Source organism: Canis aureus, chromosome 19 (assembly GCF_053574225.1).
Source record: "Canis aureus isolate CA01 chromosome 19, VMU_Caureus_v.1.0, whole genome shotgun sequence".
In the NCBI taxonomy this organism is placed as follows: domain Eukaryota; kingdom Metazoa; phylum Chordata; class Mammalia; order Carnivora; family Canidae; genus Canis; species Canis aureus.
The window spans coordinates 34795690-34812546 of record NC_135629.1 but is presented as its reverse complement, the minus strand read 5'-3'; the positions used below and the strand labels follow the sequence as shown (position 1 = coordinate 34812546).

At 36.6% G+C, this 16857-nt stretch overlaps 2 protein-coding genes across 17 annotated transcripts in view; one reads left to right on the top strand and one right to left on the bottom strand.

Annotated features, from left to right (window-relative positions):
• The window catches only part of CCDC66 (coiled-coil domain containing 66), a 58942-nt gene that overhangs the window by 35154 nt on the left and 6931 nt on the right, over window positions 1–16857 (top strand). For 9 of the 12 annotated variants that reach the window (XM_077858456.1, XM_077858450.1, XM_077858453.1 and 6 more), the window contains 6 exons: window positions 580–666; window positions 5748–6223; window positions 6797–6834; window positions 7654–7880; window positions 8035–8159; window positions 9392–9658. In XM_077858456.1, coding sequence (XP_077714582.1) covers window positions 580–666; window positions 5748–6223; window positions 6797–6834; window positions 7654–7880; window positions 8035–8159; window positions 9392–9478 — 1040 coding nt within the window. In that variant the 3' untranslated portion in view covers window positions 9479–9658. Of the gene's footprint in view, window positions 1–579; window positions 667–5747; window positions 6224–6796; window positions 6835–7653; window positions 7881–8034; window positions 8160–9391; window positions 9659–10687; window positions 14860–16857 lie in introns of those variants that run through there. The other 3 variants (XM_077858451.1, XM_077858452.1, XM_077858457.1) reach the window with 3 other exon arrangements.
• Window positions 10656–16857, bottom strand: part of TASOR (transcription activation suppressor) — a 48374-nt gene continuing 42172 nt past the window's right edge. For 3 of the 5 annotated variants that reach the window (XM_077858445.1, XM_077858446.1, XM_077858448.1), the window contains exons 19-24: window positions 15528–15650; window positions 14632–14791; window positions 14062–14170; window positions 12593–12771; window positions 12252–12416; window positions 10656–11368 (exon numbers count right to left, since the gene is read on the bottom strand). In XM_077858445.1, the coding sequence (XP_077714571.1) occupies window positions 10842–11368; window positions 12252–12416; window positions 12593–12771; window positions 14062–14170; window positions 14632–14791; window positions 15528–15650 (1263 nt within the window). In that variant the 3' untranslated portion in view covers window positions 10656–10841. Of the gene's footprint in view, window positions 11646–12251; window positions 12417–12592; window positions 12772–14061; window positions 14171–14631; window positions 14792–15527; window positions 15651–16857 lie in introns of all 5 variants that reach the window. The other 2 variants (XM_077858447.1, XM_077858449.1) reach the window with 1 other exon arrangement.

Genomic DNA, 16857 nt, shown 5'->3' with positions numbered 1-16857 from the left:
ATAAAACCTTCATTTTATTAGGGACCCTTCAAATGTATATTGGTGGGTTATATGCTTGGGGGATGATTGCCAACATGTATCAAGTAGACTTACAGGATTCTGGGGGCTAAGATTGCCGTTTGCCTTTAGCAAAGTGTCAGCATCCAGGCAGTTGAGTTCCTAGAGGAATGTCACTCTGCCTGTTTCAGGGACTGGTCAGTGGGCTGTAAGTAGCAAGGAAATTTAATAATTTTTTTCTGCCTTTGTTTTCCATATCATTTTATGTTTTGCTCATAGTAGGTAAAATGTATACTTTTTTACCCAATTTTTTTGGCGAAATCTATGTAGTGATCTCTCTATATTCGATAAGGGAGAAAAATGCAGGTCACTTTTTGTAAGAAACTTTGGGATAGTCCTTTTACATTTTCATTGCACTGTTTACACATACTGATTGCACCAAAAGTCTTGTGCATATTAGGTTGCTGCTACACATATTTTGTTAATCTTCCTGAACTGTCATTATTTGGGTAATATATTTCTCTTGTCAGTTGATGATAAAAGTGGAATATGCTACATCTACTAACAACCTTTCAAATTTAGGATATGGCTTGGATGATGTCAGTGGTAAAATGAATACATGTATTAATTCTACAACCTCTCCCAAAAAGGATACTGCTGTACAAACAGGTATTTGTTTAAAACTTGTGATTTGGTTTAAAATTTACTTAAAATTAATGTCACAGTTAGAATTAAGCTCAATTTAGAATTGAGCTCCTGATTAAAAATGAAAGGAGTTGGCATGTCTGGGTGGCTCGTTTGTTTGAGAGTCTGCCTTCAGGCTCAGGTCATGATCCCAGAATCCTGGGATTGAACCCTGCATCAGGCTCCCTGCTTAGCGGGGAGCCTGCCTCTGCCACTCCCCCTGCTTGTGTGCATGCGCTCTCTTTCTCTCTCAAATATGTAAATAAATAAAGTCTTAAAAAATGAAAGGAATTCAAAGTTTTCAATAAGAATTAGAAAATAAAGGAATGTCATGAGTTTTAATTTCTCTGTAACAGCTTTATTGAGGTATAATTCACATAGCATAAAATTAACCCTTTTAAAGGATACAGTGCAGTGTTTTTTCTTTAAGTTTTTTTTTTTTTTCTAAGATTAATTTATTCATTAGAGACACATAGAGAGGCAGAGACAAAGGTAGAGGGAGAAGCAGGCTCCCTGCAGGGAGCTTGGTGCAGGACTCAATCCCGGGACCCTAGATCATGACCTGAGCCAAAGGGCTCATCCACTGAGCCCCTTAGGTGTCCCTCAAGTTTTTTTTTTTTTTTTTTTTTTTTTTTTTTAAGATTTTATTTATTTATTCACAAGAGACACGGGGGGGAGAGAGAGGCAGAGACACAAGCAGAGGGAGAAACGCAGGCTCCATGCAGGGAGCCCGACGTGGGACTCGATCCCGGGACTCCAGGATCATGCCCTGGGCCCAAGGCAGGTGGTAAACCATTGAGCCACCCAGGGATCCCCGCCCCTCAAGTTTTTATTTAAATTTTTATTAACATATGTGGTGAAAATGTTTCAGGTGTAGATAAAATATAGTGACTCATCACTTAGTAAAATACCCAGTGCATACACAAGTGCCTGTTAATACCAATACCCATTTAGCCCATCCCCCCCGCCCACTTCCCTCCATCACTCATCAATTTGTTCTCTAGTTAAGAGTCCCTTAGGGTTTGCTTCCCATTCTTTTTTCCCCCTTTCCCTATCTTCATGTGTTTTGTTTTTTAAATTGCGCATAAGAATGAAATCATATGGTATTTCTTTTCTGACTGACGTACTTCACTTAGCATAATACCTTCTAGTTCCACCCATATTGTTGCAAATAGCAAGATTTCATTCTTTTTGATGGCTGAGTGATATTCCGTCTCTTTATCCATTCGTCTATCAGTCCATGGACATTTGGGCTCTTACCATATTTTAGCTATCGTTGATAATGCTGCTGTAAACATCATCGTTCATGTGCCCCTTGAATCAGTATTTTTGTGTCCTTTGGTAAATATCTAGTAGTGCAACTGCTGGGTTGGAGAACAGTTTTACTTTTACCTTTTTGAGGAACCCCCATACTGGTTTCCAGAGTGATTACATCAGTTTGCATTCCCAGCAACAGTGTAAGAGGTTTCCCCTTTCTCCACATCCTTTGACGACATCTGTTGTTTCCTGTGCTGCTAATTTTAGCCATTCTGACAAGTGTGAGATGATATCTCATCATGGTTTTGATTTGTATTTCCCTGATAGTGATGTTGAGCATCTTTTCATGTGTCTATTAGCCAATCTGTATGTCTTCTTTAGAAAAATGTTGTCTTCTGCTCATTTCTTAACTGGATGACTTATTTTTTGGGTGTTGAGTTCGTTATGTCCTTTTTTTTTTTTAAAGATTTTATTTATTCATGATAGTCACAGAGAGAGAGAGAGAGAGAGAGAGGCAGAGACACAGGCAGAGGGAGAAGCAGGCTCCATGCAGGGAGCCCGACGCGGGATTCGATCCCGGGTCTCCAGGATCGCGCCCTGGGCCAAAGGCAGGCGCTAAACCGCTGCGCCACCCAGGGATCCCTGTTATGTCCTTTATAGAGTTTGGATACTGACCCTTTTTCAGACCTGTCATTTGCACAGATCTCCCATCCTTTAGGTTATCTTGTAGTTTTGTTGATCATTTCCTTCACTGTGCAGAAGCTTTTTATTTTGATGAAGTCCCATTAGTTTATTTTCGCTTTTGTTTCCCTTGCTGTTTCTAGAGACGTGTCTAATAAGTTGCTACGGCTGAGGTCAAAGAGGTTTCTGCCTGTGTTTTCCTCTAGGATTTTAATGGTTTCTTGTCTCACATTTATGTCTTTCATTCAATTTGAATTTATTTTTGTGGATGGTATAAAAAAGTGGTCCAGTTCATTCTTTTGTATGTTGCTGTCCAGTTTTCCCAACGCCATTTGTTGAATAGATTAGTTGACCATATAGTTGTGTGACCATTTCTGAGTTCTCTGTTCCACTGATCTGTGTGTGTGTTTTTGTGCCAGTACCATACTGATTACTACAACTTTGTGATGTAGCTTGAAGTCCAGAATTGTGATGCCTCCAACTTTGCTTTTTCAAGATTGTTTTGGCTATTTGGTATCTTTTGTGGTTCCATACGAATTTTAGGATTGTTCTAGTTCTGTGAAAAATGCTAGTGGTATTTCAATCGAGATTGCATTCAATGTATGGATTGCTTTGGGTAATACATTGTAACCGTATTTGTCTCTCAGTCCATGAGCATGGAATGTTTTTCCATTTCTTTGTGTTGTCTCTAATTTCTTTTCTCAGTGTTTTATAATTTTCAGAGTACAGATCTTTTACCTCTTTGGTTAGGTTTATTCTTAGGTATCTTAAGCTGTTTGGTGCAGTTGTAAATGGGATTAAGTCCTTAGTTTCTCTTTATGATGCTTCATTACTGTTGTATAGAAATGCAGCTGATTTCTATATATTGATTTTTTTATCCTGTGACTTTACTGAATTTTTATCAGTCTTTTTGGTTTTCTTTTATGGGGTGGTTTTCTATATAGAGTATCATGTCATCTGTAATAGAGAAAGTTTGACTTCTTCCTTGCCAATTTGGATGTCTTTTATTTCTTTTTGTCGTCTGATTACTGAGTCTAGGACTTCTAGTACTATGTTAAATATCAGTGATGAGTGGATGTCCCCCTCTTGTTCCTGACTGTAAAGGAAAGCTCTCCGTTTTTTCCCCATTGAGGATGATAGTAGCTCTGAGTTTAGTTTATGGCCTTTATGATGTTGAGGAATGTTCCATTTATCTCTACTTTGTTGAGGGTTTTTATTAAGAATGGATGCGTATTTTGTCAAATGCTTTTTCTGCATCTATTTAGAGGATCATATGGTTCTTATCCTTTCTTTTATTACTGTGGTGTATTATGTTGATTTGCAAATATTGAAATATCCTTGCAGCCCAGGAATAAATCCCACTTGATTGTGGTGAATAATTCTTTTAATGTCCTGTTGGATTTGATTTGCTAGTATCTTGTTGAGAATTTTCACATCCATGTTCATTCATCAGGGATATTGGCCTGTAATTCTTTATTAATGGGGATCTTCTTTTGTTTGTTTTTTAAGATTTTATTTATTCATTCATGAGAGACACAGAGAGGCAGAGACACAGGCCGAGGGAGAAGCAGGTTCCATACAGGGAGCCTGATATGGGACTTGATCCCGGGACTCCAGTATCATGCGCTGAGCTGAAGGCAGACACTTAACCGCTGAGCCACCCAGGCATCCCTCCATTTCTGTTTTTATTGTTTGTTTGTTGGGACCTGATTTTTGATTACTGATTCAGTTTCTTTGCTGGTTATGGATCTGTTAAGATTTTTTTCTTCCTGTTTCAGTTTTGGTAGTTTGTAAGTTTCTAAGAATTTATCCATTTCTTCCAGATTGCCCATTTTGTTGGCATATAAGATTTCATAATAGTCTCTTAACTAGGGCACCTGAGTGGCTCAGTGTTTGAGCGTCTGCCTTTGGTTCAGATTGTGATTCCGGGGTCCTGGGATTGAGTCCCACACAGGACTTCCTGCATGGAGCCTGCTTCTCCCTCTGCCTATGTCTCTGCCTCTCTCTTACGAATAAATAAAATCTTAAAGAAAAAAACAAACTTAATCTCTTATAATTGTATTTCTGTGGTGTTGGTTGTGATCTCCCCTCTTTTATTTGAGTCCTTTCTCCATTTTGATAAAGCTGGTTAGGGATTTATCAATTGTATTAATTCTTTCAAAGAAACATTTCATTAATCTGTTCTATTGGTATTTTTGTTTCTGTACCATTTATTTCTGCTGTAATCTTTATTTCCTTTCTTCTGCTGGCTTAGACATAGCTGTTCCTTTTCTAGCTCCTTTAGGTGTACGGTTAGGTTGTGTATTTAAGACTTTTCTTGCTTCTTGAGGTATGCCTTTATTGCAGTATACTTCCCTTTTAGGACCACCTTGCTATATCCCAGAGGTTTTGGACTGTCATGTTTTCATTTTGATTTGCGTCCATGCATTTTTTAAATTTCTTAAGAGTTTCCTGGTTAACCTCATTCTTCAGTAGGATATTCTTTTATCTCTATGCATTTGTGGTCTTTCCAAATTTTTTCTTGTGGTTGACTTCAGGGTTGTAGCATTGTGGTCTGAAAATATGCATGGTATGATCTCCGTCTTTTTGTATTTGTTGAAGGCCATTGGGACCCAGTATGCAATCTATTCTGGAGAATGTTTGTTCCATGTTCACTCAAAAAGGATGTATTCTGATGCTTTAGGGTGACACTCATGTTCATAGCAATATTAGTCACAATAACTAAAAGGTGGAATCGATCCAAATGTCCCTACAGATGAATGGATAAACAAACTGTGGTATACACCTACAGTGGTATATTACTCAGCTTCAAAAAGGGAGGAATTAGGACACAAGCTATACAAATACATGAACGAACTCCGAGGACATTATCCTCATAGGAAAACAAGCCTGTCCTAAAAAGACAACGTATGATTCCACTGATAAGGTACTTAGTCAAACTCATAGAAACAAAGTAGAATGGTGATTGCCAGAAGTGGGCAGGGAAGAAGGGAAGGGGAAGTTAATAGGTATAGAACCTGTTTTGAAAACCAAAAACTATGTAAATGCTTTTGAAAAAAAATAGTTAAAATAATAAATTTTGTGTTTTACAACAATTGAAAATTAATCCTCTGAAAATTTTTCTTTAGATGACTTAAATACAGGAATGTTCACCATTGCAGAATCATGCTGTGGATCAATAATAGAGAGGGAAATTCTAAATTGCTCATCTCCTGAGATTCCTGCAGAATTTAATGACCAGTTTAAGAAAGACAAACAGGAACTAATCAATCAGGATAAAGCAGCCAACTTAGAAAAAGAAAACAGTTGGTACAATGATCAGTATGAGTTTGCAAGGACAGAGAAAAAACATATGAAGAAGTGTCCTAAAAGGCCTGATTGGAATATAAATAAGCCACTCAAAAGGTATATTCCGGCATCAGAAAAGTACCCTAAACAGCTTCAAAAGCAGAGAGAAGAAAAAAAAGTAAGAAGGCAGATGGAACTGCTTAATTTGGTAGAAAGAAATAATCCTGGACATCTCTCTCAAAATAGAGGGACTTCACCAGTTCTTCCTTCACCTCAAGAAGCAGAGGCAAGGTTCAGGTGGCATCTAATCAGAAAGGTAACTCTTCTGTCTTAAAGTATGTATTGATGTTTCTAGATGAAAACAGTTCCCCACATGCTTATTTTGACAAGACTGTTCTGGATCTAAGCAAGAATTTAAGAAATTTGCTTTCATTTGTACCAGGCATTTGTCATGGGCAAATCCATCATGCTGTTGCTTTTGTAAATCAAGTTTTATAGGAACACATCCAGGCTCATCCTTTTATGAATTGTCTGTGTCTGGCTTAGAGTAGTTCCAAGAGACCACCACGTGGCCCACAAAGCCAAAAGTATTTACTATTGGGTCCTTAAAGCAAGACTTGACACTTAAACTCTGTATAGATTAATGGTATTCATTATTCAAATAGCCATTTAAAACTCATTTGTATTTCATATATACAGGATAATTTTTCAAGGTCAGGAATTACTGCATTGGTTCCCTGGGACTGAAAAAAAATAACAAAATCTCTTTATCCCATTATTAGTATCTGTTACTCCATTATTATCCTCAGATTATTTCAAAAAGTTATTAAATATTTGTGGGGACCTACGGCAGTACTATTACTTCTCTCTGCATTTATCTGCCTTTTAGGAGGAACCTCTGAAAAGTGATTCTTTCAGCAAGGAAAGGTATGTTATGGATTGGATTGATTGCATAGCTACTTAGTGCTGTGTGGTAAAGTACAAAATTTTTGCTCAGACTGTAGGTAAGATCAAAGCATGTATATACATGAAGTCAGATACAGTAAACTGTAGGGACTTTTGAGGTGAGATACAGAAGTTTAAGGGAAGTGTGGCTAGCATTTATCTACAATTTGAAGACCCAGTTAGGACTGGGCCTAAGCATCTGGGTAGCAGTGTAGGGGAGGTATTGTCTGCAGACTTAGCCAAGATAGTTTTGACTTGGGGTGACTGGGTGGCTCAATAAAAGTGACTTGGTTTCACCTCATGTCATGATCTCGGTCGGGGTCATGGGATTGATTATCAACCCATGTCAGGCTCTGTGCTTAGTCTGCTTGGAACAATTCTCTGCTCCTTCCCCCCTGTTAAAATAGTTTGGACTTTCTACTTATGTCAGTAGTAGAACAGACATTCTACTTGGATCAAGGAAGTTATGAAAAAATGACTAGTAGGGATGAGAAATTTTATTCCATGCCTTTGTGCATGAACCAGGTGGTTTAGAGTTGTGTCACAATGTGGCTCTACCTAAGAAGTTTGGTTCACTTGGTAAGTACAACATTAGGCTTAAATCAGCCCAGCTAGTGTTGATCCTCATTTTTCCTCTACTGCATATATCCTTGCCAAGTAAAAATTCATCCTATTCTGTTGCCATTTTAGGAAAACTGTCATAGAACTCACTTCTATACGAATAAATTGAAATGTGATTAAAGAGTAGATGTGCTTAAAGCTTCTTAGTTAATTGTGCTTTTTTGGGGAAAAAAAAAACAGGTCTCAGTCACCACTGGAACTGGTGAAAAACAGAACACAACAAACTCAGACACTAAAAAACAGAGAGAATCTGATCTTAGGAGACAGTCAGACAGAAACATCACCTGGAGCTTCTGAACCATCCCATTTTATCCCCTATGTCCGAACCAATGAGATTTATCATCTTGATCCAGATGCACCACTGTCCAGGCCTTTAACCCAGGATCTTCAGTACCAAAATCCACATGGTAAGCACCCTCCCCCCAAACAGTAACTAGGAGGGGTAGAATCTTTCTTCTGGGGTCCGTTACTAAATTTTTAATCGAATATTAACTTAAATTTTGCTTGGTATTGGTACTTTCTTAATGAATCCTAATACTTACCACTTTCATCTGTCTTCAGACTGTGACCAAGAACAATGGCAGCTATTTGAATCTGATGTCAGGGACCCACTTCTCAATCCTAACTTGGTGAAAAACAGGGATCGACAGCAAGCAATCCTTAAGGGACTATCAGAACTGAGACAGGTAGGCTTTAATTGTGAATAACTTTGCTGTATATGGCTGATGGACAGCTAGATAGAAGCAGGACTACTGGGTTACATGATGTTTAAAAATTCCCTTGTATATTAATATTGAAATAAAACAGGAGTTTGATTCACATTGCCATCTTAAATATTCCAGTATGAAACCATGAGACAGTTCAAATATTAAGACAGTTTTATTAAGTGAAAAAAAAAAAAAAAACCATACATTTGAAAAGTAAAACATTATCATAAGGCCCTAAAATGAACGGCAGAAAATATACAATTATGCTTTAATAAATTCTTAGTGATGCAGTTCACTTTTTTTTAAATTGAATGTGTTGGCAGTGTTCAGAACAGAATGTTGATGCAAATCCCAAAGAAAAATACCCATCCGACTACAGGTCTTCCTCCCAGATCAGTTATTGTCACTTCTCATTATCTTGCTCAGGCAAAAATAAAATCTAGTAACACATTCAGTACTTAAGGCTATATAACCTTTATCAACTGGCTTTTAAATACCTATCCCTGATCTTAGGAAAAAATAAGCTACCACTTTAGGAGTGTCCTTTTCCATGTCTGGTCATTTATTTACATTTGCCTCTTGCATTTCAAAAATGTTACCCAATTTGTTGGCATAGAGCTAAAAAATGACAAGTATCTTTTAGTTCTTTAAATGCCAGCTTTGGTTACATATAGGCTATGTAACAAGCAGTAAATATTTAAAAATTTTCCTTTAAAGTGACAAGGCACTAATAGAGGTAAAAGTTGTGAGGTCAAGAGGCAGGAATATATATATATATATAGTGACCCACCATGTGTAGTAGCCACATCTTATTTCAGCAGGGCCTTGTCTAAGCCACTAAAGGTTAGTGCAGTCAAGATAAACACTGGATGTGTTAAGGGAGACTCCTTCAGTGTGTCTAATTACCATTTTAAGAGCCTGGGTGGGGGGGATTTCAGCCCCATAGTTGTGGAGACTTGGAAAAGTCATCCCTATTGGTTTTTATGCTAAAAACATAAGTGATAGCTACACAATATCCAAGTGAGAAAATCTGATGTAAGTTTTTTGAGTGCTTAAAATTCAACATGACAAAAAGCTTAAGCTATGGCCAACTAAGTTATTACAGGTTTTCAAAGTAAATATAATTCTTGGATTTAGGGGGGCTGAAATGTAAAATAGGAATAATTTGCAAGTCTGCTGCACACCTTACTAACATATCAATGTGATTTCAGGGCCTTCTCCAGAAGCAAAGGGAGTTGGAAACTAATCTCATGCCTTTAGCTGCAAATCAAGAAGAGAATTTTAATTCTTCGTTTTAAATGTAGAAAATCAAATCCTTCACATTTGTTGCTTTTAAATTATGTGTTCATTGCATAACTGTATTTTCCAGATAACCTAGATTTTAAAAATGCTTATTTAAAACTTGTACATTATATAGTACAACGCTGTGTGTGTATATATATATATTTTTACAATAAAACACATTTTTGTAAAGCTTAGTTTAAAAAACCATTTTTTTCTGCTCTATCACAATCTAGGCATTTAAGCACTTTCTACTTACCTTAAGACAGGTTAAGACAGGTTTCTGACCTGTTCACAGACAATGTTCTTCTACACTTACATAGCTTATTATTGAAGTACCACTTAGGTATAGTCTATAAAAAGATTTAAGAGGTTAGAACTCTTCCAAGTTCTCTGAGGGGCCAAAGGAAGGTCTGACTTAACACATCCTAACATTAACTAAAATAGCTCAAGATTTCTTTTTTTAAGACTCTTCAAAAACAAGTTTGCATTTGTAATGCAGGCAGTTTATTAGCAACAGATAAAGTATATGGGGATCAATTTTAAAACCAGTATCTGAAACGTTATTTTTAGTAAAGCACTTAAGTGTTTACCACCTCAAAAATATACTTTTTTCTAGGACTACCAATTTAAAAATCTATAGCAAAGTTCAATGCCTTTAATAAACAGAAGTCTATCTTTTGGAAATATGGTTAAGTCAAAGACCACACACTAAGCACTGAAAATCATAATGATCAAAATACCTCAAATAAAAAGAAAGGTTTACCCAAAATTTTAGCAGCAGGCAATTTTTACACGGCCAAGCCTAAAGATAAAAAATAATGCTGCCTGGTATTAAGTCTTATGTACATAGTTTATCATTTAAATGAAACTGCATTCATTGTTAGATAAATCTTGAGGTATTGAGCCAAAATCCTCTAAGTATCTATTGACATCACTGGCTTATACCTGTATAAAAAACTATACAAACGCTTAAAATAAATACAACAGTTGATTGGTACGTCATTTCAGCAAAAGTAGTTGGTATCATCTGACGGGGGGGGGGGGGGGGGGGAAGAAAAGCCACTGTTTATTATCCTTTTGCAAATATCTCATTTTATATATAAAACAGGCTTCAATTTGAAGCCCAAGTACAGGTGACATATAAATGTAAAACTTAAAAGTGCCAACATGAGATAATTCAAGTACAATATGTTAAAAATATATATATTTATTTCAATTTGCAGATGCTTCAACTGTTACAGGCCATCATGATTTAAATAAGAGGAAAAAAAAACATTTGAGGAAGGACAAGAAACCTTTTGTTTAGAGAATGAAATATAAATTGTTAATTCACTTATAAGAAACAGTCCAGTAACAACCTATTTCAAAAAAAAGTGACTATTTCTCTTTTGAAAACGGCCTGGAAGAATCACTTTTCCCCCAACTTAATGGAGATTTATCTCTATCCAAGCTTTGAGTATAAGCAGATAAAAAGTAATTTTCACTTTCTTGAGGCTGACTTGATGAAAGGGCATATGGTGTCCCCAAAAACGTCTGATGAGTGAGAACATTAAAATGACTAAACTGATGGGACATATTTAATTGACTGTGATAAACCTGAAAGTTGCTATATGAATCTTGTTCAGTTGCACTGCTGTTCTCTCCTTCAGAGCATGCTATAGCAACAGAAGCTCTCTCTTCAGAATCAATTTGATAAGTCTTATCTTCTAATAAACTGTTTTGCACGTCAGGAGATGATTGCAACTCAATTTGAATATTCTTATTCTGATCTGTTCCACGTGATCCTTTGGTCTCTTTCGCCAATATTTCTGAATGAAAATTGCTGCATACTTCTATTTGTGAGATTTCATCCCCTGAATCCAGAGACATATCCTCTTCATCCTTTTCATCGTTTTCTAAAAGAGCTACATTTAAAAAACAAAAAGTCCTCCTCTATTGAAATACACAATTTGTTTAAGTTTTAAAATTATACACTACTCACACAATATAATGCGTCAGGGTCTGCAAGTCCACAATCCCTTAAAGCTTGGTCTTCAGCCACAAGTTCACTTAGTCACAACACTCACACTAGGTGTGAATGTCCAGATAATCCGATGCTAAAAGCTTCTGCGAAATGTGTTCACGTTTAATGTTGGGAAATCCCAACTCCCAGCTCCAAAGGGGTTAATGTCAAAACAGCATCTAAAGTTATACGGTAATTCAGTATTTGACAAGACAAATAAAAAATAAAAATTTTGACATCTAGCTTCATTGGATTATGACTAAACTGGTTAGTTCTAGCAAATGTTTGATCATCTCTGCTTTTCATCAAAAACAAACTACATCTTTCATTTAACCTAAATCCTGGAACCAAAGCAGAGGCCGCCACACAAAACACTAAAGCTATGGATATATCCCTACTACCTTGTACCTAAATTGCTTTATACGTCTGGGGAGATTTCATAGCCCAATGCTAAATCCCCATTATCTGGTGTCGTCCTTTTAAAAAACAGGACCCCCTTGCTGACAACAGCAGCCAATAAAGTTTACATACCCTCAAAGAAAAAATGCCTACTCTGTAGTATGAAGCATACTTAACAGCTTGTATTGACTACAGTATAATAAATGAGCAGATTTTGTGTACGCTAAGCGTAAGAACGATAAGTGCCTTGAAACACTTCCCCTGAAGCTGTTTTACACGGAGGGGGAAGTAGTTTCAGAACAGGCATTTCGTTCTATGAAAACGAACCAAAATCGTTCCTCTTTTTCTGTCTGCCTTAAAGAAAAGGAAAACTACTGAAAAGTTACCTGACTGCGACTCAAGATTCTCATTAGCACCAAGCAGTGGAAGGTTTTCTTCTGTGATTGAGTTGTGATAGCCCACAAGATTTTTAAAGTTTTGCATGAAGTCTTCAGTAGTTGCAACCACTATTCCATTATCTGTATAACTGGAAAGCATCTTGATATTCTTTTCTAAATGGAAAAAAAAAAAAAAAAAGATTCAAGTCAAGACCTGAGAAAACCTACACAGACAACGATGCCTGCCCCCAGCCCCCATGAAAAGTGCTTAACACCCACCACAGGCCAACAAAAACATTCCATGCACATTCCTATATTCATAATAGAAAGCTTAAGAAGACGCTCTTTACCTGTTAGAAAGACTATGTGTCGTTGCTGTATGTTCTGAGCCTGAAGTCTGATAAGGCAATCCAATTCTGGAGCATTTCGAGTTTGCGAATCACAATTGTGGTATGACAAAATTTCAACCAGATGTTTCTTCTGATAGACATTCAGAAGTGTCAACAGACTTAGAGCTTTAGCATTCAACCTGTGAAAGTAAGTAGTTCAATATTTGGGTCTGCATTTCTAAAATTTGGTATGGATGTTTTTGCTTCAAATTAAAACCATAATTTCTCAATTGAGGCAACCAATGACAACTGCACTGCTTATTAGTTCCTGCCTGATGCACAGGGTGCTTCCAAAGAGAGAGGGGAGTAGGAAAATTGTGCAACCCACGTAAGTCCAGGGGATTTCTATGGGTGCAAAGCCTGAGAGCCAGTTATTGAACTTAGACTAAAATCTCAGTCATTTTACTAAATAACATTTCCTCCTTTAGCTTTACTAATTTAGAACTTGAATAAAGGTCATAGAAGGACAAAAAAAAAAAAAAACTTTTCCTGCAAAAAAAAAACATGGCTCAAAGCTGCTTCTACACATGGCAACAAGTGGTAGAAATCAGCACCAAAGTAATACTTTTGGGCCTCATTATTATCTGTTTACCGTTCCCTGTAAACAAGCCCTATGCAAAGGTAAACGTTTTTCCAATGCTGTTTTCACATAATTTGAAGATAAAGCAAGTTTTAAAAAACTAAATACAAAAAGTTAAATACTTTTCAATTATTTAAGCCTGAATTTCCCTGTGTACCATAGAATTAGAAGGTATTACAGTATCAGAAGAAAAAAATGTCTTCCTGTCTAAGTTTAAAAAAATGCTGGTTGTACAAAATAGAAAACAATTTTAACTAGAGAGTCTCTCAGAACCTTAAATGTGTAAGTACACTATATGGACTCTAGTAGTAGGATACAGTATCCAAAATTCATCTTAGATCATCATTTGTGGAGCCTCTCAAGTAGACTAGTACTCCAATGACCAGTAGGCATTTTAGAAATCAACTACATAAATTAATGTCCTAATCACAAATCCCATCATTATCTTGGAATTGATGTCTCAGTATGTGTGTTATTACTAGATGAGCAGCCTAAGGCAGTCCTCAACTGGGAGAGAGCCTGATCTAGTTGGCATATATAGTTTGATTAAAAAAAAAAATGATGCAGAGTATTCCATTTTGATTATTCTAAACCATCAAGTGGCAAAGATTAAACCAATTTTACCTATACACATAACTAGAACTTCAATGTTAGCAAACTTCTACCTAAATAAGAATACTATTTCCAAACAGGCTAGAATAACTATATTCCCCCTTACTGCTGGCTAAACACATATGTGAAAACTGAGCAGCATTTATAATCTTTAAACAAAAATAGAGAAATTTTGTGAACACAATGTTAACATCAACAACCATTTTATAGTTTTTTATAGTTCTTTTTCAAATCTTACCTGCCTAATTCCTTTAGTTTTTTCTGAAATTTACAGTGGACTTTCCATTGCCATTTTCCTTCAGGAGTACTGAGTTCTTCAAGGAATGTCAAAAAATTTTTAAGGTTCTCTGTTAGAGATAATGAAGTTCATTTTAAATTTAATAAAAGTCACTCAACGGAATTATGGAAGAAATGTTTGTTGCTACCATATAGAAACATCTACATTCCTATATAGTATTTTCCTTGTTCCACCCCCCCACAAGGGAGACAGACAGCTATAGATCTAAGCATCCTCTTAGATTTAAAAACATATGCATTAAAAAACAAAACAAAAAACCCATGCTGATAACAGTAACAAAGCAGAAGGGATCCAAATGCAGTAGGTGCAGAGACCTGCTTTACACCAAATTTAGAGGAAATTATATGCAAAGACTAACAGACTCAGAATTTGAGGCAATAAAATGATGGAAACGTACTAGTTATTCTGATTGGCACACTGGACAATACATTTAGAAAGCATGAGTTATTAATGAGAAAAACCTAGAAAGGATAGAAGTTGTTCATGCTCCAAAGAATGCATAAATCTTACCAATTGTGATAAGTTCTGGATTTAGAATGGATTCATCAGACACAATAAAACCTCCAGATACAAATAATTCATTATATGTATGATTTTTAACATCATCCAGACTATCAACACCAGCAAAACTAACGCAAGAGAGCTTCTTTAAAGTCACCAAGCCAGGTACCTGTTTAAATCCCCCCCCCCCAAAAAAAAACAGAATTAAGGACAGATAAGAGAATGAAATGGTTAAAACTCAGGTGTGAAATAAACCTATAAGAAAAGGCTAACAAATACAAAAATAATTATTCCCAACATGTCCAAATATATAAACCAACATTTCTGTACTGGGTACATACCATGTACAGAACACTCTTGAGAAAATGGCACCTACAACAGACCTAGAAAAAGAATGATAGAGGCCATCCTGTCTAGCCTTCTAGAGTGCAGTCAGAATTAGAGGGCAAGAGCCCATGCAGTCAGGAAAGCCTTCAAAGGGCCGCAGGACTTGAGACAGGCTCCTAAGACTGGATGGGGTACCTCCAAATGCAACACAAAGGGGAAATGATCTGGCAAAGAGGGGGTACAAACAGGTTTTACCTGGGACATACAAATGAAGATGACAACAATATAAAGAGAGTCAACAGACCTACTGACATTCAAAGATTATTATTTGTCTTGATAAGTGACCGGGAGGGTCTGTGACATGCTATAGTTTAAAATTTTGCAGAAGTACAAACTCGATCACAAGCTGATTCACAGATGGATCATTTAGGTCTTAAGTCCTACATCTCCCAACCTTGAAGTTTTATCTTTTGGATCTTATATTTTAAAAACAAACAGTTTTAGCCTCAAAGACAGTAAGATTTGAAAATAAGGGAGCTTTTATAACCAAAATAATAGTGAATGACTTAATAGTCTACCTTGTGAATGAAACCTGCAATGTCTTCATTCTGAATAATAATCAATAGTTTATCTAATTTTGATCTTCTTTCCAAAAACTGTTCTGGATGACATTCTGTATTGCCTAATTTGATAAGATACTCCTGTTAAAGAGAAAAACTAAATCAACATTAAAAAGCTTTTTTGCAAATATCTACTTAACACCAGAAATGCAGTATTAAAATAATAAGTAGTCGCTGAGTACAGTCACTGAGTAATGAGGGCCTTATACTCTGAACCTGAGAGATCAGGCCCACTCTTGTAGAAAAATCTATAGCTCAGAGCTTAAGTGGCCACAGTCACAATGTTAGGATGCTATGCAAGCAGAGCCAAGTAAATGCCAGTGATGGGTAACAAAATTGTAACAACAATAGCTGGGATTAGCCCAGCTTCTTAAGCCAGTTCCATTATTTATTCTGGGAAACCCAGAGCCCAATCAGTAACCACTCCCTCATCTCATTTTCCTCTCCTTTCAATGGTTATTTGCAGCAAGGTTGCTGGTAAACTACTCCTTCCATTACAAAGCACTTTTCTGACTACTTGAGCTCATTTAATGGTCCTAAAGTCCTACATACAGAGCTTCAGCATCTACCATGGCATTCACATTCTATTTAGCCATGCCTGTCAAGTTCACACCTTCAAACAAAACAGACCCTCCCATCTAATACCTTCCCCTCCATGTTGGTGACATGGTACTACCTTTCAAAGGACACATGGTGGTAGTACACGCAGAAGTTTCCTTTGCTCTTTGCTTGCTGGTGGAATCCTGAAGTCTGAAGTAAACTACAGGGTCCTAGAGGTCACATTCCTTCAGGTACAGGAGCAGATTAATTTTCTCTAGGTTGGCAAGGCTGGTTAGACAGCCATTAAGTCTAAACCTAGCATGCCTCACAACCAGTCTGCTGCTCTGTCAAGAATGGTCTATAAGCAATACCCCAAAGAGGATGTTTCTGTGGTAGCCCTCAACTAAAGCAGCATCTTCATTATTAGATTTTGCTCTAACCTCTAAAGCTTCTGGGCAAATCTCAGAACAGCTTAAAGACAGGTAATGAGAAGGTAAATTACTGTCTGACCAGCTTGTAATTTTTGGTCCTTTTTACAATAAAAAACTTTAACTGCAAATTCCTTTTAGAAAAGACCATTTTACTCCTATAATAATAAATCTGTTGGACTCTGGAAATATTTAAGCTTAAAATTTTATTCACAGTATTTTTACTCCTAACATTTTTGCTGTATATTTTCCAATGGATATTGATTAAAAGAGTTAAAGTTCAGGTCTCCTATCAGATTTGTAAAATACATGGTACCCTT